Source organism: Colobus angolensis, unplaced genomic scaffold (genome assembly GCF_000951035.1).
Source record: "Colobus angolensis palliatus isolate OR3802 unplaced genomic scaffold, Cang.pa_1.0 Scaffold53, whole genome shotgun sequence".
NCBI classification, from domain to species: Eukaryota; Metazoa; Chordata; class Mammalia; order Primates; family Cercopithecidae; genus Colobus; species Colobus angolensis.
Window position 1 is genome coordinate 2275298 of NW_012118821.1, and position 23481 is coordinate 2298778.

The following is a 23481-nucleotide window of genomic DNA, read 5'->3' on the forward strand; positions in this document are numbered from 1 at the left end:
AACATGGTGAAACCCCGACTCTACCAAAAATACAAAAATTAGCCAGGCGAGGTGGCACGCGCCTGTAGTCCCATCTACTCGGGAGGCTGAGGCAGGAGAATCGCTTGAACCTTGGAGGAGGAGGTTGCCGTGAGCTGATATTGCACCACTGCGCTCCAGCCTGGTGACTGAGTGAGACTCTGTCTCAGAAACAAACAAGAAGATAATATTTTCTGTCATTTCGGTGACAGTTATGCAAGAGAGGAAGGTCAGCTTTATTACCTGGTACACAGGAGAAAAAAGCATTCATAAAATGGGATGCTACTTGATTTGACTGCTTCATGGGTAGAAACCATAAGATCATCTTTTTTTTTTTGAGACGGAATCTTGCTCTGTCGCCCAGGCTGGAGTGCAGTGGCGCCATCTGGGCTCACTGCAAGCTCCGCCTCCCGGATTCACACCATTCTCCAGCCTCAGCTTCCCGAGTAGCTGGGACTACAGGCGCCCGCCACCTCACCCGACTAATTTTTTGTATTTTTCGTAGAGATGGGGTTTCACCGTGTTAGCCAGGATAGTCTCTATCTCCTGACCTCGTGATCTGCCCACCTCGGCCTCCCAAAGGGCTGGGATTACAGGCGTGAGCCATCCCGCCCGGCCCCATAAGATCATCTTTAGATTTTTGAATTATACTTTTTTAAAAAAGTACAAACCATTCAGTACATTTTTTAATACTGTAGATTAATGGAAACCATTGTTGTTGGTAGTTTTTCAGGGAAACGTGGTAATAAAATATCGAGACCTCAGTTACATATGTCTATTGGTTTATACCACTGACTTTATTAAAATATTAGTTTGATGTCACTCTTTTTTCCCCCAAGAAAACCTGCTTTCTGTATCTTCCCATATTTTTCAAGCAGGTCTGCTGTAGTTAATTCCTGTCTGTCAGCATTTGGATTGTTTATACTGTACTTCCCACATGGTGTTGGTAGGTATTTTCTTGCTGTATTAGCTGGCTGCAGTATTATGGCTTTGCTTGCTGATGGAAATAGGTTTGTTCACTAAGCTCCTTAGGGCAAGGACATTAGCTCATTCATTTATGCTGTAGACATATTTGTTGAAATGATATCCCAGAGCTATCAAGTTAACAGCGGAGTTCTTTTAAAAACCTGTTTCTGTATTCCTTTTACCTTGATTGAGAAAGTGAACTTATTTCGCAGTTGATTCTTAAATCCCTTGTGTTCAAATGATTTTATGTGCGCTCAGTCATTTAATGAATATTTAGTAACTACAGCATGCCAAACACTGGTTTAGGCAGTGAACAAAGCAGATAAAATTTCCCTCCCTATCAGTTTGCATTTTAATAAGGAGCTAGATAATAATTTAATTGTTTGTAAGATAGTGATAAGTGGTAAGGAGAAAGAAGGTAAAACAAGGATAATATGAAATACAGAATTTTTAAAGTTTATGTATTATAAGAAGTTCTCCCAGAAAAGATGACTTTTGAATGAAGACTTGGTGGAGAGCTACCACCAAGTGGTGCAGAGATATGGGTGTGAGCATTTCTGATAAAAGGAAATAGTGAATCCAAAGTCCCTGAGTCAGGAACATGCCTTTTGTGGTTTTTAAAAAACTTCTTATTTTGAAACAATTTTTATAAACTTACTGCATACACGAAACATTTGATTTGTCAACTGTCCAAATAATGTTCTTCATAGAAAAAGAATCTGACCCAGGATCATATATTCATCCAGCTTTCGTGGCCCTCGAATCTCCTTCAGTCTGGAACAGTTCCCCAGTCTTTCTTGACTCTCATGCTCTTGACAGTTTTGATGATTACAAGCCATTTATTTTGTAGAAATTCTTCCAAATTTGCCACTGGGAGCCCTTTCATACTGGCTTATATGTCCTCTTGACAAGTCACCATCAGTCCTTGTACACTTCACTTATTTTTAAACTTTTTTCTTGAAATAATTATAAATTCATAGGAAGTTTGCAAAAATAGTACAGAATGGTCCTGTGTACCCCATTTCCCATAGTGTTTATGTCTTACATAACTGTAGCTTATTCTCAAAACGAGAACATTGACATCGATACATTGTGTATGTATAGCTCTGTGCCATTTTATCACCTGTGCACTTCCTTCCTTTTTGGCACGAGATGCTACAAGCTCATCTTACAATTTTCCTACTCCAGCCTAGAATCAGCATTTCTCCAAGGAGCCCTAATTCCCTTTAGTGAAGAGTTGTATTTTAAAACCAAGCTCTGAGTGCTAGATGAGCTCATTGCTATGGGAGTATCTATTGTACACCAGGCCCTTTCAGTGGTCACATCCAGGAAGCACGTGTGTGTGGGTGTCTGTGTACACCCACACACACATTTATCTACATCTATATTTCTGTATTCATCTTTTTTTTTTAACTTTTTTATTTTTGAGACGGAGTCTCACTCTGTTGCCCAGACTGGAGTGCAGTGGCATGATCTCGGCTCACTACAACCTCTGCCTCCCAGGTTCAAGCAATTCTCTTGTCTCAGCCTCCCAAGTAGTTGGGACTACAGGCGTGTGCCACCACGCCTAGCTAATTTTTGTATTTTTAGTAAAGACAGGGTTTCACCATGCTGGCCAGGCTGGTCTCGAACTCCTGACCTTGGTTGTTCCGCCCTCCTCGGCCCCCCAAAGTGTTGGGATTACAGGCGTGAGCCACCACACCTGGCCCCCTGTATGCTTTATGTATTGAAATCCGTTAATTCATATTGATACCTCTAGTTCCAGCTTAACACCATGAGTTCATTGTAGTGTGCCCAACCCTCCGCCCCCATATTTGTATTCATTCTATCAGTAGTATGAGCCTGGTTCAGTTATTACATACTAATTGGCTGAATTCCTCATATTTAGTCAGTCTCCCAACTCTGTAAGGCTGTGGTGCTGCTCAGTTTTCCCTCCTTGTTAGTGTCCTGTCTGCCACTGAGCTATCTTCCTACACCATTCGTACTTCTTGTGTAGGGTACCTTTTGTAATTTTGAAACCTTTAGAAAGCCAGTGTGGCAGAAGCACAATGAGTGAGACAGAAAGTAATGGGAAGGGAGGTTTGAGAGTTAATAACTAGGTGGATGCGAGCAGATGTTAGACTCAGAGGCTGGGAATTGTGCTTTACTCTCAATGAAATGGGAAGCCGTTGGAGGTTTTGAACAGAGGAGTGACAGCATCATTCTCTGTGTTCCATTGAAAATATTCTAAGAAGAAAGAGAAGGCAAAGTTGGAAGTAAGAAGACCTAATGGCAGACATTCGCAGTGATTCCAGCAAAATGTTGGTGGTTTGTAAAGGTGGTGAAATCTCGTGGAGTTCTGGATTCGTTTTGAAAGCAGTCCTGACCAGATTTGTAAGTGTTAGGATTTCAGCTCTTGAGAGAGAAAAAGCAGTCAAATTTGAATATTAACATTATTGACCTGAGTATTTGCAAGGATGGAATTGGCATGAATAGAGATGTGAAAGACTGAAGGAGGGAAGTGGTTGTAGTAGGAAAAGGAAGGGGTAGGGCATAGTTTTGGACATTATTGTTTGAAATACTTACCAGATATTCAGAAAAAGCTGATAAATAGCAAATAGATATATGGGTCTTGAATGCAGGATTTTAGTTGGAATAGAGATATTAAATTTAGGAGCCATCAGCACATATTTAAAGACACAAGACAAGATGGAGTTCAGGGAGTGAGTGAATTTAAGAGAGAAGAGGCCCAAAGACAGGAGAAAACCAATAAAGACTACTAAGAAAGGTCAACCAGAGAAATAATGTGATAAACAATTTAAATGAGTTTTCATCAAAGCAAAGTAGAAAAAGTTTTCAAGTTTTTGAAAATAATAGGTCAGGGCAATCCTGACCAAACCTTGACCTGTTATTTTGAAAAAAATGGTGAAGGACTGTCTAAAGATGTTTATAGGTCAAGTAAGATGTGAACTGAGACATGATTATTGGATTAGCAACATGCAGGTCACTGATAAGCTTGAAAAGAAAAGTTTAGGCAGTGTGATGATGGCTGTTAGTCAGGGGAGAACTAATTGTAGTGAATCGTAAAGGGAATGGGAGGAGAAAAACTTAAGACAGCTAGAATAGGTATCTCTTCCAAGACATTTTTCTGTGAAGAAAAAGATTGAAATGAAATGGCAGCTGTATGGGAGGTTGGGTCAAGAGATTTTATTTTCTTAAGGGTAAGAGAAATAATGACATGTTTCCATGCCAATGGCAATAATCAAGTAGAGAAGGCGGTGAGAAGAAATGAAGAGATCACAGGAGGTGGGGGGACAGAGAACTGCTGTTGTGGTGTTAATGAGCAAGAGGGAATGGGAGATTTAGTGTGTAGGTGGAGGGATTAGCTGTAGCTAGGACTGTACATCCATAATAGCAGGAAAGAAAGTAAAATGTGTGGGCACAGATGCAGGAATGTGGATAGATTTGGTGATGAAGGCTTGTGCAAGTTCTCAGGTAAGAAGCAAGATCTGAATTCTGCACTTGAGGAATTTACAGCTAATAGATGTGAGACAAGCTGTGTACAAAAATAACTTCTATAAGGACAAAGTGAAATCTTTGAAGAACATGTAATGTGTAGGAGTTAGGAAGGAGAGATTTTTATCCTGGAGGATCCTGAAGATTTCACAGAAGTAAGTTTTATCTGAACTGATCTTTGAAGAATAGATATAAATTTGATCAAGTAGAGATGACTCAAGAACTTTGACTTTTTTGTTTTTTTAATTTTAATGCTTAGCACTCAGCCATGGTACATGGCTACCCCTCAGCAAATGAATGATTGTTGAATGTTCTGTGGTCAAAGACTGTGAGGAAAGTGATGGAAATAGAAAGACCAAGGTGAAAGATGAAAGTTTGGGTGGTCCAAACTTTCCAGTGGATACTGCTCAATAGATATATAATGTGAGCCACATATTTAATTTAAAATTTTCCAGAAGCCTCATTTTAAAAAGTGGAGAGAAACAGATGAAATTAATTTCAATAAATATTTCATTTAACCCAGTATAGCAAAGTATTATTTTAACATGTAATCAATATTTTAAAATTATTAACACGTTATTAAAAGAGTTATTTCATATTCTTGTTTATTAGTACTAAGTCTTTGAAATCCAATGTGTATTTTACATTTGCCAGAGCATCCCAGTTCAGGCTAACCACATTTCAAGTGCTTCTTGGTAGCCAGATATAACTAGTGCCTTCTCTATTGGACAATACAAATCTAGAGCACATGTGAAAGAAGGGTGGTAAATAGTAGAAAGTCAGATTGGAGAAGGTTGATTGGCAAAATATTCCAAATGCTAGTTGAGACTTGATTTTCTAGGCATTTGGAAGGTATGGAATAATGTTAAGGGTGCCTGTAATCCCAGCTACTTGGGAGGGTGAGGGAAGAGAATCACTTGAAACCGGGAGGTGGAGGTTGCAATGAACCAGACTGTACCACTGCACTCCAGCCTGGGCGACAGAGTGAGACTCTGTCTCAAAAGAAAACAACAACAAAAACACCCCCACCACACACACAAATTTAAATATTAAGAAGAGCATAAAATGTATAGCTTTATATTTCAAAAAGATTACTCAGCAGTAGAATGGAGATGTACTGGAGCAGAGGGAGATTAGAGGCAGGGAAACGAGTTAGTGAGCAGAAAATAATGAGAATCTGAAACCATAATAGAGAATGAAGTGGAGAAGGGAGCCAACTGTGAGACCTTAGAGGAAGTATCAGCAGTACAGAGGGAATGACTTGAAGTAAGGGACAAGGGAAAGGAATTCTGAACCTGAGTTACCTAGAATGACATTGGTTATTAGATGTAGAGTAGGTAAGATTTTTTTTTTTATTTTTATTTTTTGAAACGGAGTTTCACTCTTGTTGCCCAGGCTGGAGTGCAATGGCGCGATTTTGGCCCACTGCAACCTCCACCTCCCAGGTTCAAGCAATTCTCCTCCCTCAGCCTCCCAAGTAGCTGAAATTACAGGGGCCTGCCACCTTGCTTGGCTGCTTTTTTGTATTTTTAGTAGAGACGAGGTTTCACCATGTAGGCCAAGCTAGTCTCAAACCCCTGACATCAGGTGATCCGCCCGCCTCGGCCTCCCAACGTGCTAGGATTATAGGCATAAGCCACCGTGCCCAGCAGAGTAGGTAAGATTTGAATGAGAAGATGCCTGATTTAGTTTTGGTTATGTTGATACCAAGATGCTGGCTGTTTACACAACAGTTTTTTGAGTATATGTACTATGCTTGGAATATAGAAAATAAGTTTTTACTTTCAAGGAAGATAAAAAAATTCCTTACCTTTAAGGAATTTATGACCTCCAAAGTTTTAATCTTGTATCCCATCATCGAAAAAATTTTGAGAATATCTCCAAATATATTTTATTTATAATTTGTATACATGGACTATAGTATTAAAATATGTAACTTACAAAATATACATAAAATAGAAGTTTTAAAAGTATAATTTTATAAACATAAGATTTTTATAAATACTACTTTATTAATGCTACAAACTTTTTCTTTCCCCCCTAAATGACATATGCTTTATTGCTTTTTACAATTTTGGCTTAATGTTGTTGCGGTGATTTGAAGATTAGGTTCTAAGTTCAGTTTATTTTGCTACCAGGTTTTGAGAACCATCATAGGTTTTTCTTTCCTCCTGAAATTTCACAAGGAGGTATAGATACAAATGGAAGAAGCATAATACGTTAGTGGCTGTAGTTACTAAATCACAATACTCACTTTCTAATTCTGCTCATCAGTGATACTTTTTTTTTTTTGCACCTTAGTAGATCATTTTACACTCTCATTGCATAGGTCCACTCAACTTAGGAGACTTCTTGGGTCTTTTGGGTATCTGGTGGATACTTGGAAATAAGGGTACTGGGTCACAGTGTACTATTTTGTAGAAATAGGGTTATTAAGCCTACAAGAAGATTCAAAGAATAAAGTCTAGATTTTTGTTGACTTTGTTGCCTTTTCTATTTTGAGTGTAAGAAAAATTATGGCTATTTGTGGCAATTTAGGTTCAGTGTCTTTGAGTAATTTTGTATTTCTTTTAAACCATAGTTGCTGGCCAGGCGCGGTGGCTCGTCCCTGTAATCCCAGCACTTTGGGAGGCCAAGGCAGGTGGATCACCTGAGATCTGGAGTTCGAGACCAGCCTAGTCAACATGGTGAAAACCTATCTCTACTAAAAGTGCAAAAATAAGCCAGGCGTGGTGGCGGGTGCCTGTAATCCCAGCTAGTTGGGAGCTGAGGCAGGAGAATCTCTTGAACCGGGGAGGGCGGAGATTGCAGTGAGCTGAGATCACGCCGTTGCCCTCTAGCCTGGGCAACAAGAGCGAAACTGCGTCTCAGAAAAACCCCAAAAAACCCATAGTTGCTAATGTGTATCAAAATTGATTGATAAATTATTATTCCTACCCAAGGTGCTGTTATTGCCAGAAATGAAGAAGCAATATGCAGAGTTATGGAGGAAATGGTCTCGTTGGTAATTAGCCTTTAGAAACTGTAGATTAACCTATTAGTTGTCAAATTGTTTTATCAGTGGGACCTTTCCTGTGACAAATAAGAATTTATAGGCTACCAAAATATGAAATAGACCCCCAAAACTGTGAATTAGATTCCTTTTCCAAGACTTGCTCATCATTCTTTATTTGTAGGGGAGGGCACATACAGGGGACAAAAGAGACAGGACAGATATTTAAAAGGTTATTAAAATGTTTTCTGATTTTTTAAGTGTTCACTTAAGAAAGTTTCCTGAGAGGTATGAGAGGATTGTTGCCTCCTGGGTAAGGATGAGTTGTGCCTTGCTTCTCTGGTTTCTGTTGAGAAGAACATTTTTACTTTTCCATGAAAATTAGGTTGGCTACTCATTCTGCATAGTTACAGATCTAGTTAGAAGAAGAAAAGAGAAGACTGTGTACTTTAAAACAACCATCAACAACTGTTTTCTTCTTGCTGTGTTCTTTCGTAGTTCGTAGTGGTAGTTGTATGAATAGCAGAAAGACCTGCTCCTCGTTGCAGCTTCTGCCTCTGCTGTATCCCTAAGTGACTCTGCCTCAAAGCGCTTCTCCCATTTTTTTTTCTAGTGGGGCTTTTATGAGAATTGAATGAGAAAGTGGCTTTCTTTTGCACATAGTGTGCACTCAGTGAATGTTAATTTCCTAACGTGATCTGTGGGCACACATTTTTGCCCTTTGATTTTTCATGGGAACTTGGTTTATAAAAGTACTTGGTTGTGCTTTAAAAAGTTCATTGTTTAGATTTGATTAATATTTGACTGGAAAATTGAAGATTATGTCTGGATATAATGATTTGATGTTCACATATTTCCAGTGATTTTTTTTTTTTTTTGAGATGGAGTCTTGCTCTGTCACCCAGGCTGGAGTGCAGTGGTGCGATCTCGACTCACTGCAACCTCTACCTCCTGGGTTCAGATGTTTCTCCTGCTTCAGCCTCCTGAGTAGCTGGGATTACAGGTGTGTGCCACCGCACCTGGCTAATTTATATATATATATATATTTTTTAGTAGAGACGGGGTTTAGCCATGTTGCTCAGGCTGACCTTGAACTCCTGACTTCATGATCTGCCCACCTGGGCCTCCCAAAGTGCTGGGATTACAGGTGTGAGCCCCTGCATCCGGCCTCCAGTGATTTTTTAATGTGGAATATAAAAAATGAGATTTTAAAATCTCTGTAGTTTTAAAACATATTTATAATAACTGTAGTGATATATCAAATTCTGACAACAGGGAAAGATAGTTTTGTGTTTGAAATTCCTTTAACTCCCTCTCAGATTCTCCAGCAGGGCAGCTCTCCTCTTCTCACTCAAAATTGCTGACTTGTTTTTAAGGGTTATAAGAAACATCTTTTCCATTACATGGAAGATGGGATCCAAAGTATAAGGTTGTGTGACTTCTCATAACCTGCTCCCTCCCAGCACTTTGAACACAAATAAGCTTTAAAAGTGTTTGGAGGATAAGTCTCTGTAATAAAAAAACTCTCATTGAAATGTAGCAGACTTGAGGATGGGTTTCTTACTCGTATGTCCTCCCTGATTGAGGAGATACAATACATTAGAAAAGGTATGTGAAAATGTCTAAGCACAATGATGGCAAACAGGTTTTAAAGTTCATTTGCCCGTTGTTGTTTTTTTTTTTTTCTTTTCTTTTTCGGGGGATGGAGTCTAACTCTGTTGCTCAGGCTGGAGTACAATGGCACGATCTTGGCTCACTGCTACCTCTGCCTCCCAGGCTCAGGTTATGCTCTTGCCTCAGCCTCACAAGTAGCTGGGACTATAGGCTAGCACCACCATGCCTGACTAATTTTTATATTTTTAGTAGAGACAGGGTCTCACCATATTGGTCAGGCTGGTGTCGAACTCCTGACCTCGGGTAATCTGCCTGCCACGGCATCCCAGAGTGTTGGGATTACAGGCCACTGTGCCAGACCTCTTGTGCTATTTTTATCTTGTCAATAAGTTCATTATTATCCAATGCATCCAAAACATTCTTTGTAAATATATGTCTATATATACCCTCACAGAAAAGTATGTATATTGTATGTATACAGCTTGATAAAATTTTACAATCTGAGAACCCATATATAATCAGCAGCCAGGTCAAGAAACAGAATTTTCCAGAATGTCACCTCATCCTGACCTTCTAATCACCACCCCACCTATGTTTTTCATGAAGTTTTTGATTTTATGTACAAGTTTTTAACAGTTTTAGGGAAATTACATTTGCTTTTAATTACCTAATGTATGTTTAAGCATCATTAATTAGAAAGAAATGGGATATTTCGAACATTTCTCTCAGAAACTTGAAAAAATTTTGTTCATAAAGGTACTCAGAGAGCTCTGTGTCCTCCACATGGCCGACCTAATACAATGTGGTAACAGCCACAAAAAGGTAAAATACTTAGCAGTAGGCTTAACAAGATGTACTTAGAATAGATGTGATTATCACTTTGCTGAAAGAAATAGAAATTTTAAATAGACGGAGAGACCTCCGTTGTTCTTGGATGGGAAAAAAAAGTTAGTTTTTCTCAAATTAATCTATTAATCCCTGTTAAGATCCCAGTTCAGAGAAGAGAGAAAGAAAAAACACAACATATGACTTGTAGGAGGCAGCGAATAGTGAAATGCATTGGGATTTAAAATAGCATCTGTTTCAGTAGGGATACGGAGCTATAGATAATAAATGAGTAATTTTTTTAAAAGTCTAAATGTATTAAGACTGTCTTCTGTAATACCTTAGATCTTGTTTACTTAGATTTGCTTTATTTTATTATGAGTTATTTCATACAAAATTTCACCACCAGAAATTTAAGAAACGAATAAAACCATATAATTTCATCATGGTATGATAGTTATTGTGTCTGTTGCTTTCCATTCAAAAATTTCATATTCATATTTCCCTTAAGTAGAATTATGATACATTTAATTTTTATTCTGCACTTTTTAAACATTAATTTTTTAAAAATACTAATTCCTACCTAGTCTTTGTAACCATTATTTTTAGTGATTGCTTAATATAACTTTAACAAGCTTTAGTAAAATTTACTTTGTTTTTCTGTTCCAGATTTTTAGGTTGCTTTGAGTTTCTTGCTATTATAAATAATGTTGCTCCAAGCACTTTTGTGTTATATCTAATCTTTCCCAGATTTTAACTGGCTTAAATAAAATGTTAAGCTGTATAAACTTAAAATAAGATTGAAAATTACTTGGGAGTGAAACAGATTTTAAAATTGATTAAAACATGAGTACACTCATAACAAAAGGAGTTAAAGTGACTAGTACCTAACCTTTGTTTCATTCGGTATCACAGTCTTTCACTAGTTGTCACACTAGCCCTGAGACTTAGATGTTGTATTGCATAGATGTCAAAATGAGGTTTAAAGGAGTAAAATAATTTTCTTTATGGAACACATTACGTTAGTGATGGAACTGTTTTTGGTTCTGTTAGTATAAAAAATGTGCTAATAGGTTTAGACGTTAAAGTTAAAAAACCTTCCAGCTCTCCATATCCTAAATTACATGATCTTTAAATGCATAGTGTGTATTTAGGTGATACTGAAAATAGTGACAATAATAGCTAACATTTATTGAGTGATTGATATTGTTTGGAGATGAAGCAGAAATTTAATTTCACAATTGTAGAAAAATGATTTTCTATATTTAGGTTCTTAGGGGTGGAAACCATATAGACAAACTACTTGTTAGAAAATGAAAAAGAAGGTTCTGTTTATTTGACAATTGACTAGAAACAGGCGTGGAAGACTGTTTCTTGTCATTAAGTGTGAATATGACCAAATTGTTTTACTTTCTAATAAACAAAACTTTGTTGTATCTTTTCAAAATTTAAAAAATACTGGAATAGCTGTATATTCAGAGTGGCTTAGTTAGATATCTATCTACTTAACTATATATCCACAAATATATTACAGACAAATGTTGCTTTGTAATTTAGTTGGCCATTGTCATCTCCAGCATTCTGATCTTGGCTCAGTGCAAGCTCCGCCTCTTGGGTTCAAGTGATTGTCCTTCCAAGTAGCTGGGATTACAGGCGTGTGCCACCACGCCTGGCTAATCTTTGTATTTTTAGTAGAGACAGGGTTTCACCATGTTGGCCAGGCAGGTGTCAAACTCCTGACCTCAGGTGATCCACCTGCCTCGGCCTCCCAAATTGTTGAGATTACAGGCGTGAGCCACCGTGCCAGGCCTTCTCTTAAGATAGTCTGGTCTTCCCTGGAGTGTCTGTAATGGAGCACTATATAAACAGATCCTGCCACCAGTGTATTTAGAGTACAGCTGCTGAACAATATTGTGAATATCAAAATATTGAAGCCATATAATTATTTGGTGTACCATGAGCACCAAATAGGAAAATTAATAAAACATAAAACCAGCAGGCCTTTTGGGGGTATTTTTCTTGTATGTATGTGTTATATCCTGGATGAGATTTTTTTTTTTTGCCCTAAAGTCTATGTATGATATTTAACTGTACAAGTTACAAATATGGAAAATACTTTTTAAAAAGTCTGACTTGTCTACAACCAGAATAACAACTCTAATTTTATCTGGCCAGTAGTTTCTCAGTTGAATACCAATATTAAATTAAGAATAGGATTCAGACCGATGATGCATTACTTTTTCTAATATTTTATAATAGAGAGGTGTTTAAATTGCCTGTTTTCTGTTTTATAGAGAGTTTCAGGTAACACTGTATGTAATTTTTGAGGAGAAAAACGTTTTTTAATAGAGGAAGAGATAAAATTGTTGATTTATAAACCATAAGAAATCTGGTAATACAGGCTGGGCGCAGTGGCTCACACCTGTAATCCTAGCACTTTGGGAGGCCGAGGCTGGTGGATCACCTGAATTTAGGAGTTCGAGACCAACCTGGGCAACATGATGAAACCCCATCTCTACTAAAAATGCAAAAAAGTAGCCGAGCATAGTGGCGTGCACCTGTAGTCCCAGCGCCTCTGGAGGCTGAGGCACAAGAATCACTTGAGGTAGAGGACGAGGTGGAGGTGGAGGTTGTGGTGAGCTGACATCATGCCACTGCACTCCAGCCTGGGCAACAGAGCAAGGCTCCATCTCAAAAAAAATAGTGATACAAGTATAATTTGATCTTAATTTTATTCATGTGTTTCTAAACAATGTATTACCTTATGTATTACATAAATAAAATAATAAAACAATGTATTACATTATGAATGTAATTTGATTCATATCTTACCGTCAACTTAATATTTTAGAAGAAAAAAATTAGAATTTAATTTTAAAAATACCAGTAATTGCTGAAAGCAGCATTGGGCCCAATACCAACCCTACTGTTTCTTAGCTGTGCCATTCTGGGAAATGGTTTAAGTTCTCCAAGCCAAATTTCCTCAACTAAAAAATATGGTGATATTAAGACCATATAATTAACACCATATAATTCCACCATATAATTAATACCATATGATTCCACAGTCTGCTAGGAAAATTAAATAAGGAGATGTTATACAAAGTGTTTGGCATCATGTCTATCCAAGTACTCTGCAAATAGCAGCTGCTTTATTATCAGCACAGCAGCACTATCACCATTAGAACAATTACCAACTTTACATTTAATTCTAAAACTTTGATCAAATCAATAATGTTATTTTTTGCACATTCTTTCTTCTTCTTTTTTTTTTTTTATATGGGAGTCTCACTCTGTCACCCAGGTCAGATGCAGTGGTGCGATCTCAGCTCACTGCTAGCTCCACCTCCCGGATTCACGCCATGCTCCTGCCTCAGCCTTCCGAGTAGCTGGGACTACAGGTGCCTGCCACCACGCCTGGCTAATTTTTTGTGTTTTTAATAGAGACGGAGTTTCACCTTGTTAGCCAGGATGGTCTGGATTTCCTCACCTCTTGATCCACCCGCCTCGGCCTCCCAAAGTGCTGGGATTACAGGTGTGAGTCATCGTGCCCAGCCCGCACATTCTTTTAAAATCAAAATATGCTATCGTTAATGCCTCTCTCATTGTAAAGGTTCGTTCTCTTTTTAGGACCAGGGCTGAGGTTAGAGTGAAGCCATTCAGGCACTTGGAACAAAATTTAAGGGAGAACCCTAAAAAACCACAGTAATCAAGATATTTTAATGTAGTATTTTAAAAAATTAATGCAAAGACATTATGAACAGAATATCAAACTCAAAATTTTGAAGAAAGGCAAAATCAGGAAGAGTACTCTGCCAAGCCATATTGGCATGTGAGGCAAAAAAGGAAAAATTAATACTGATCCTGTCTTGCCATGCTGAGCCATGTTGGAGCCTCAGGCTCAAGGAAAAGTCATAAAAACATTCTTATTGCTCCTGCCTTTGCCCTAGGAAAGTGTCTTTCCTTATGTCAGGATTTCCTTTAACTATTTAAATAGCCAATTTTTAAAGAACTGCTCACCATAATGATTTTATAGGCGATGAGCTCTTTTATACAAATGAGTGCCCTAGAAATTAGGTGAAATTACTTGTGTAGGGTCACACAATTTTATCTTTTCCTGTATCAAAGTTTCTCTCCTCAAAGTTACTGCTAACTTCTGAGTTGCTAAATTCTCAGTCCTCAATTAAGTTGCCACTAAATAGCAGAACCGTGATGGTATAACCCGGGTTTCTTAACTTCTAGATTTCCTTTACTTTATTATCTCTTTATAAAACACATCTGTGTATTTGTTGGCTCATTACCCTGAGACTGGGTAATTTATAAAGAAAAGAGGTTTAATTGACTCACAGTTCCCTAGGCTGTACAGGAAGCATGACTGGGGAGGCCTCAGGAAACTTATAATCATGACAGAAAGCAAAGGGAAGCAGGCATAGAGGGAGAAGGGGGAGGTGCTACACACTTTTAAACCGGATCTCATGAGTACTCCCTCATTATCATGAGAACAGGGAAAAGTCTGCCCCTGTGATCCAGTCCACCAAGCCCCTCCTCCAACACTGGGGATTACAATTTGACATGAGATTTGGGCAGGGACACAAAAATCCAAACCATATCAACTATTTTAGTTACATATTTGTGTTTGGAGTTGAAATAGCAAACGGAGGAAATGCGTTACAAATTCATTTAAATAACATTTCCTGGTCACTAATCTGTACAGCAGATACACAGAAACATGCTTCCTATGCTCTGTAACCAACTGTTTCTTTGGTTGTCTTGACTTTAAAACATGTTTGTTCTTTAGTATTCTTTTAGAGGAATAACTTTACTAGCTTATTAAGTTTATTATTTTATTAACTTTAAGTTCAATATTGTTTATAAGAGCATCATAAAATTTTAATTCTGTTACATATAAGCTATTTTGGCTTGGGCACATTGTTTAACCTCTTTAAGCTTCAGTTTCTGTGCCTACTAATGTAGATATGACACTAGTATTAATTTATATGCTGTGAAGAATAAAATGTTAAGTGCATGTATAGTGATTTGCACAATGCATGGTGCAAAGTAATTAAGACAGTTCCTTTGGTTAATATTAACCTGTATAAAGTTTTTGGTAAGTAGGCTGTAAAGAATAAGATACATAATTTATGGTCATGCTGAATGCTAGGTATTATTTACAGTCTATGAATGTGGAGTTTTTTTTTTTTAAATACAGTATTTAAAATAGTAGTACTAAGAAAGTGGTGAACAGTGATTTGGAAGTAGTAAACTTGTAATCCAAATAGCCCTTAGAAAAGTTACTGCTAACCTCTGAGTTGCTAAATTCACAGTCCTCAATTAGGTTGACTTACCAGTCAGATTAACTATCATTAGTCTTATCATTTGTCTATCATTCTCTCCCTCTTCCTGCACTCTTCGTCTGGCTTCTAAGATACCATGATGGTCTTGATTTCCCTCCTCAAAAAAATAGTTGTTCCTTTCAGGTCGCCTCTTCTCCCTTGTCTCTTAATATTGATGTATCCCAGGACTCTGTCCTTGATTCTTTTCTGTTTATCTATAATCACTCCTCTGGTGATCTTATCCAGTTTTATAGCTTTAAATACTACGCATGTGCTCACAACTCATAAATGTATAAAATTTTCAGCTAAAGGATAATTTGTGCCTCATTTAGCAATTAGAATTCCTAAGAGGGTGTCTCCATCATTTTGCTTATCGATTTAGACTTTCCAGGTTGGTAAAGTATTTCCAATCTCTTTTTATTTTTATTTTTTGAAGCATTTTGTTTGGATATTTAACTACATTTAGTTTTTTTTTTTTTTTTTTTGAGATGGAGTCTTGCTCTGTTGCTTAGGCTGGAGTGCAGTGGCGCGATCTCTGCTCACTGCAACCTCCGCCCCCCGGGTTCAAGTGGTTCTCCTGCCTCAGCCTCTTGAGTAGCTGGGATCTCAGGCCTGTGCCACCACGCCTGGCTAATTTTTGTATTTTTGGTAGAGACAGGATTTCACTGTGTTAGCCAGGATGGTCTAGAACTCCTGGCCTCAGGTGCTCCGCCCACCTTGGCCTCCCAAAGTGCTGGGATTACAGGCATGAGCCACTGCACCTGGCCAACAACAAGATACTAAGAAGCAGTGTATAGTGAAAGTGAAATCAAGTTCAATACTTCATTTCTTGACAATTGAAGTATAAAAGGGCTCTGTGTTCAGGAAAAGTTAGAAAAATAGACCATTTTATGTATATATATATTCCCCCCCATAATAATTATAGTAGGGGAAACTGGGTGTTGACTTATACTTTTTTTTTTTCCCAAAAATATAGTAGGATAACACATTTTTCTCCCTGCCTTTCTCTCATGCTTTTTGCATATAGACAACCTAAGTTAGTTTTTGCATTGGAGCTAATTCACATTTCTCGGCTGGTAACCTTAGAGATGTAACTGGGCTACCTGTGGGCATAGTCCAAGGCTTGATTGAAAGCTGTGTCTGACCTATCTGGTTATGCAGATTCATATGAAACTTGGGCAATAAGATATTGTTGTTTATCCCTCCAGTGTCTTATTTTAGGAGTGGGGATTTTCACCTCGGGTACTGGTTTTCTAGTAATCAGTCTGGTTTTAATTCCTCACCTCATTTAGGCCCTTTTAATTATCAGTCATTGATCTTGCTGCTTTCTGATCTGAAATAGACCTCTGTGACTTTTAGGTCATACCCATTGCTTGGCATTTTTCATTCTGGTCTTTGAATATTTTGTTATTGGTGGTAGTGTTTTGTTTAGTCTCAGTGGGGCTATCATTTTCAAATGTTCTCTTGTCATTTCTATATAGTTGGAAACAGGCAGATAGTTTTCTTCATTGCTGTAAAATTTTGGTTGTAGTCTTTCCCTGAATTTATTTGTATTTCTTTTTAACATTTTTTTAATCTCAGTTTTAGTATCATTTTTTAAAAAATGAGATGGGGTCTTGCTATGTTGCCCAGGCTGCTCTTGAACCCCTGGGCTCAAGCAATCCTCCCACTTCAGCCTCTCGAGTAGCTGGGATTACAGGGGTGTGCCACACTGTGTCTGGTTTAGTGTCACTTAAAGAAAATAATCACAGTTGAAATCACTGACACTTTAAAAAAAAAAAAAACTTATGAAGGTTTATTTGAAACTGCACAACAAGGAAGTTCACAGACATAGGGCTTTCAATCAAGTCCTGAGCTAACTCAGCTTGCCCAGTGACTGGATCTCAGTATTAATTTCATATACATAACACATTAGTATCTGAAAACAATTCCAAATTTTTTTCTTAAAAGGCGATACTAAATAGAGTAAATTTTGATTGTAAAAGTTATAAACATAAAGGCCTCAAGTAAGAATGTAAGTTTATAGATGTATATATTATCAACCTACATTAAAGTATCATAGTATCATTAAAAATTGATGCTACATAAAAATAAATTAATAGTGCCTAATAGTGATAGTGTTTGGTCTTGTAAAAATGGTTTTAAAAACAAGATGGTTGAGTTGAGCAAATATGTTCAAAATGCTGAAAAAGCTCTCTGACTCTACACTACTGGGGAATATTATGGGAAAATATTTATAAACTTTCCAGATTATTTAATCTTCACATAATCCCATCACTTGGAGAGAACTTTTGGGGAAGATGGGGGGAAGCAAGGATTTCGTTATTTTATTAATGTCAAGTTGTAGTGTTGCTTCAAAGAAAGGCTTCTCTTGTCTTATGTGTAAATGGAGATTTTAATGCAGAGTTACTTTTATTTCAGTATGAAGTGTTAATATTCCATTTGTTTGAAAAGTCTCTGAGGAAGATTTACTGTTGCAATAGAAGCTATTGCCTTGTCAATTTAAATTTTTCTTCCTGTCGAGGTAAATGGAGGCATGGAAGAATGCTTTCCAAATGAATATACTTTTCTTTGATTTGAAATTGTAATACAGAGTATAAATCTAGAAACATCTAAAATATAAACGATTCAGATTTTACATTTTTAACTCATTGAAATATCAAAATTATACTAATAAAGATACATTGATTTGGTACTTAAAAATAGCTTAATATGCTCAAGTGTTAGAATCCTTGAAAAGTAGTCCAGCTGTTTTGGAGGAGTGTGTGTGCGTGTGTGTTATGTTGTTTATGTGTATGAGTATGGGAGGGTATGTCTTAATGTGTGAATTTAACAATCCCAGCTTACCTGGAAGTTGGATTTTTTAAAATGTATTTTTTTCTTTTAGTTGAAGAGAATCAAGATTGCTTTGTGTCTGTATTAGATATCAGTGGGATATAAATCATTTTGTTATTAAAAATGTTAATAGTTTACTCTTAACACCTTTGTCCCTTTCTGTTATTAAATAATATTTTCATAAAGTGTTAACATTTTTTAGTGAATGAAAATTAAAAATATGAACTATAACCGAGTGGTAAGCATAGTATATACAGTTATTCTAGAATTAGTAGATTACCTTTCTAAAGAAAAAACTTTTTTCAGAGACAAGGTCTCACTATGTTGCCCGTGTTGGTCTCAAACTCCTGGGCTCAAATGATCCTCCCACCTCAGCCTCCCAAGTAGCTGGGATTACAGGTGTGTGTTGCCACACCCACCTGGATTACCTTTCTAAATTTTGTGTGTAATTTTCCCCATATTTTCCCCCTATCCAAGTCCCCTAAAGGCTTCTTTTTATTGTTGTTTCGTTTTCTGCAATCCTCTAGCTTCCCTGTTTACCCTCCCAGGCTCCCATTGTTTCTTTTAGCAGCGTGTCAGTCTGATCATTGAGACTAGAGGATGAGTTAAATTTATTGGACCGCCTAAGATTTAGGTTGTATGCTGCTACTGTCATTTCCTAACAGCGTGACCCTGAGGAAATCAAAGTAATGTAATTTCTCTGTGCCTTAATTTGTTTCTTCATCTTTAAATTGAGGATGTTTCCTCTACCTTCCACAGTTACTTGGTGTTGAGACAATGTATGTGATAGTGTTTTAGAAATCCTGCTACCTTCACAAGCATTTCCATTGAGTAATTTGAGACTTAGTTTCTTTCTGGTGAGTTTTTTCACCTCCACCATTATATGTATATAGTTTTTTTTCTGTTTTTATTATAAATTCAATGCATGTTCATTGTAGAAAATATGGGAAATACAGAAACGTAAAGAAAAAATACAAATCCAGACAATGCATCATCCTGTTGTTGTTGTTGTTTTTGGAGGAAATTTAGTTTTGAGACTGAGCTCCCAGAGGGTAAGGATGGTGTCATTTATTTTTGGATTTTATCTTCTTAATCTGCACTAGGCACAACATTAATGCAGGTTTAATAAGAGGGAACTTAGTGTAGCTGTATTTCTTAAAGTCAAAACCTGATGAAATTTGACTGGCCATTTGAAGAGAGAAAGGGAGACATCTGACTAGCAAAAATAATAATAGATACATGTTTTGAAATGACATTTTTCTATTGGCTGAAAGAACACAGGAAAACGTGATAGGGTCAGTCCTAATATTCTCTGACAGAGATAAGGAAACCGGTTAAAGCCGTTGGATATGGAACTAATGGACACTATCATATCAAAGTGGGTTGGCATTTTTCTGGTGAAAATGACATAAAATTAAAAGACTTTTTTTTTAATGAATGCTTGAAAATTGTAAAAACTATCTTTTTCTCTTTTTATTTCTTAACAGGATGGCTTAAATTCCTTGGTCCTTGATTTAGATTTTCCTGCTTTGAGAAAAAACAAGAACATAGATAATTTCTTAAATAGATGTAAGTATGTTTAAGCTTCATATTTGATCTTATAACTGTACTTTTGATAAGAGATTTGTTTGGTTATTAGCCTGTAAATTTATTGATTTAATCAACTTATTTATTAAACTTGTCTTTTGTTTACCATTTGATTTATTCAAAAATTGTTACTTTTATTTTTAAAGCAATTGCAGAACCAAATTACAATATGCAAAACAGATAAAGTTCTAAATTTTGAAATACATTATTAAAACTAGCTATTTTAGGACAGACTATTTATAGCAGTTCAAAGAGAAGTTTTAAATTAATATTTACAATTCCAAGACTTAATATTACCCAGAGAATTAATAAGCTTTATGCTTCTGTAATTGTGGACATTTCAGACTAGTTAATAATAAATAATGTGATAACTATTATTACCATATGTGTTTGGTAACCCTTAATATTTGCCAGTATTAATGTTGCAATGCAGAAGTAAATGAAATTGAATTCCAAGAATAAGAAATTCTCAAAACAATTAATATATATTTTGTATCATCACAGTAAGCTCTTTACTTTGAAATTGGCAGAGACTGAGGTATTTTCCCAATTAAACAATCTTATCTATAGTTACTATATATACAGTATGATTACCACTTTTCAGAGACGTAGGCCATCAAAATTCATTACTAAGATTAGCCTTGCAAGTAATTTCATGGCAACTTTCTGCCATGATTCAGAGTGCACATCAGGATTGCTTGGGTCATCACTGTGTCAGCTATCATCTAACTTGCTAAGCAACAGTATCAGAAACAGAATAGCTGTAACTGTTACTTTTTGGCAGTCAGTGGTGTTCATTTATATGTGTTAATAAACCATAGAGAGTTTTGGTTCTTTAAGGTTAATGTATATCTTAGATTTTTAACTAACAGCCTTTAAAAACTGGCAAGTTTAGCTAAAAACTGTCTCTTCTTAAAACAAAAATATATTTATAAATGTTGATTATTTTAAAATATTTATAAATATGATTGATATAAGTGTGGTGATCTTTTTATGGTAGATGAGAAAATTGTGAAAAAAATCAGAGGTCTACAGATGAAGGCAGAAGACTATGATGTTGTAAAAGTTATTGGAAGAGGTGCTTTTGGTGAAGTGCAGTTGGTAAGAGAGTATTTGTTTTGTTCTTATTGTTCTTTATGACATCATGGTTTTGTGGCGCATTATCAATAGCAGCTGAGTAGATCTAATTTCTGTGCCCACCCATGCCAGAAGGTGGCTTCATGCTCTTGGTCAGTGTCCTCATCTAAAAAAGGAAGCCTTTGTTGTCTACTCTGGGTCTCTTCCAGCTCTGAAACACAATGTAGAAAATAAGGCCAATATAGCTTCACATGTGATCTGCCTAGCAGTTAATATTCCACCAGAACTGCTGTATTTTTATTTAGAATGTTCAGATTAAAAACATCTGCTTAAGGAACTGAGATTTATTTAGATATATAAGAAACCCAACAGATAAATTTTAATAACTGAAATTAAATCTGAAATTTATTTTCGCAGGCCAAAGTGGTACCAATTGCAAATATTATGAATGTTGACAGTAACCATTACCTTTGTATTATTAGCTTAGGAACTCTTCCTAATCTCGTATTCCTGTTTTCATCACCTGACTATTTGAAACTCCTCTCTTATTGTCCTTATAGTTAAATTAGAGTCAAATTCTCTTCACGCTACAGCGTTTACCCCTCTTGATGGAGCACTGAGAAAAGTAGTGATCATTATAAGCCAGCATGGATTTTGTTAAGAACAAGTCATGGATAGACCTTTTTCTTTTCTTTCATTGCTTCTTTCTTTGGGTTTTTTGTTTGTTTGTTTTTGTTCTTTTTTGAGACAGGGTCTTGCTTTGTCACTGAGGCTGGAGTGCAGTGGCACAATCTTGGCTCACTGCAGCCTTGACTTCTCGAGCTCAAGTAGTCTTCCTGCCTTAGCCCTCCAATTAGCTGGGACTACAGGCGTGTGCCACCACACCCAACTCATTTTTTGTATTTTTTGTAGAGATGGGGTTTCACCATGTTGCTGAGGCTGATCTTGAATTTCTGGACTCAAGGGAACTACCTGCTCGGCCTCCCAGAGTGCAGGGAGTACAAGCATGAGACATCTCACTGGGCCTTTCTTTAATAGGTTTATTGGACTTGTAGATCAGGGTAGTGCAATTTAGGTAATACATATCCATAAGAAGAATATTATTCTTTTGAAGAATTCTGACACTTGAGGATAATATGATGAAATAGCACGGTAATAACTGTATGGGTAGGCAAGCTTTATAACTAATGTACTAGTTTTATTCTAAGGAGGCTGGTGAAAGCATGGATGGTACATGGGACAGAGACCTCCAAGAAGTGTTTCAGGGTCCCTCTTCTCCTATTAAACATTTTCTTTTTTTGACACGGAGTTTCACTCTTGTTGCCCAGGCTGGAGTGCAATGGCATGATCTTGGCTCACCGCAACCTCCTCCCGGGTTCAAGCAATTCTCCTGCCTCAGCCTTCTGAGTAGTTGGGATTACAGGCATGCATCACCACGCCCGGCTAATTTTGTATTTTCAGTAGAGACGGGGTTTCTCCATGTTGGTCAGGCTGGTCTTGAACTCCTGACCTCAGGTGATCCGCCCACCTCAGTCTCCCAAAATGCTGGGATTACAGGCATGAGCCACCGCGCCCGGCCTCCTATTAAACATTTTAATGACTTGTATGGGAGCAATGGTGGCATGTTGAATAATTTTACAAATGAGTTAAACCTGAAGTATAATGAGGATGATTTTAGGTGATGAGCCAAAATCCAGAAATCATCAATGGGAAAGATCATTGGCCAGATAGAAGTGAAATTGAACCAGAATATAGTACTTGAATGTGAAGAACACAGGAAATAGTTACTTAACAGTACTGTCTGAATTAAATAACCATTTTCCTTGAATTGTAACCAGGCAAGAGTAATTAGTGATCAGACTACCTAAAGTAGTAAAGAAATTTGGGACTGCTTTAATATAATTTCTAAATTGATAAAAATTGATGGAGCATACCTGTAATATTTTATTTATTCTAGATGCCCTGTTGCCCTGTTTTTATTTTCTTTTTTTAAAAAAAGACTTTAGTTTTTTTAAGAGCAGTTTTAGATTCATACTAAAATAGAGAGGGAAGGTATAGAGATGTCCCATATACCCCTTGCCCCAGCATGTGCATAGGCACTTCCATTGTCAGCATCCCTCATTAGAGTACATTTGTTACAACTGATGCTTACATTGACACTTCATAATCACCTATTGTCATAGTTTACATTAGGGCTTGCTCATGGTGGTGTACATCCTGTAGGTTTGGCCAAGTGTACAATGGTATATGCCCATCATTATACTATGATACATAGTATTTTCATTGCCCCAAAAATCCTCTGTGCTGTACCTATTCATCTCCCAGCCCCAAGTCTCTGGTAGTCACTCTTTTTACTGTTTTCATAGTTTTGCCTTTTGCAGAATGTTATGTAATTGGAATCATACATGCAACCTTTTCAGGTTGTCATCTTTCACTGAGTAATATGCATTTAAGGTTTCTCCATGTCTTGTTGTGATCCTTTAGATTATTAGTTTTTGCTAAACAATATTCTGTTGTCTGGCTGTACCAAAGTTTATCCATTCACATACTGAAGGACATACTGGTTGCCTCCAGGTTTTGGCAGTTATGAGTAAAGCACTATAAACATCCACATGCAGGTTTTTGTGTAGACATAGATTTTCAATTCATTTGGTTAAATACCAAGGATCTTGATTGCTGGATCATAGGATAAGAGTGTATTTGGTTTTCTAAAAAACTGCCAAACTGTCTTCTTAAGTG

The 23481-nt window shown here is 36.9% G+C and overlaps 1 protein-coding gene across 1 annotated transcript in view; it reads left to right on the plus strand.

Moving 5' to 3' along the window:
- The window catches only part of ROCK2 (Rho-associated, coiled-coil containing protein kinase 2), a 168918-nt gene that overhangs the window by 36832 nt on the left and 108605 nt on the right, over positions 1–23481 (plus strand). The window contains exons 2-3 of the mRNA XM_011960893.1: positions 19566–19647; positions 20666–20766. Coding sequence (XP_011816283.1) covers positions 19566–19647; positions 20666–20766 — 183 coding nt within the window. The remainder of the gene's footprint in view (positions 1–19565; positions 19648–20665; positions 20767–23481) is intronic.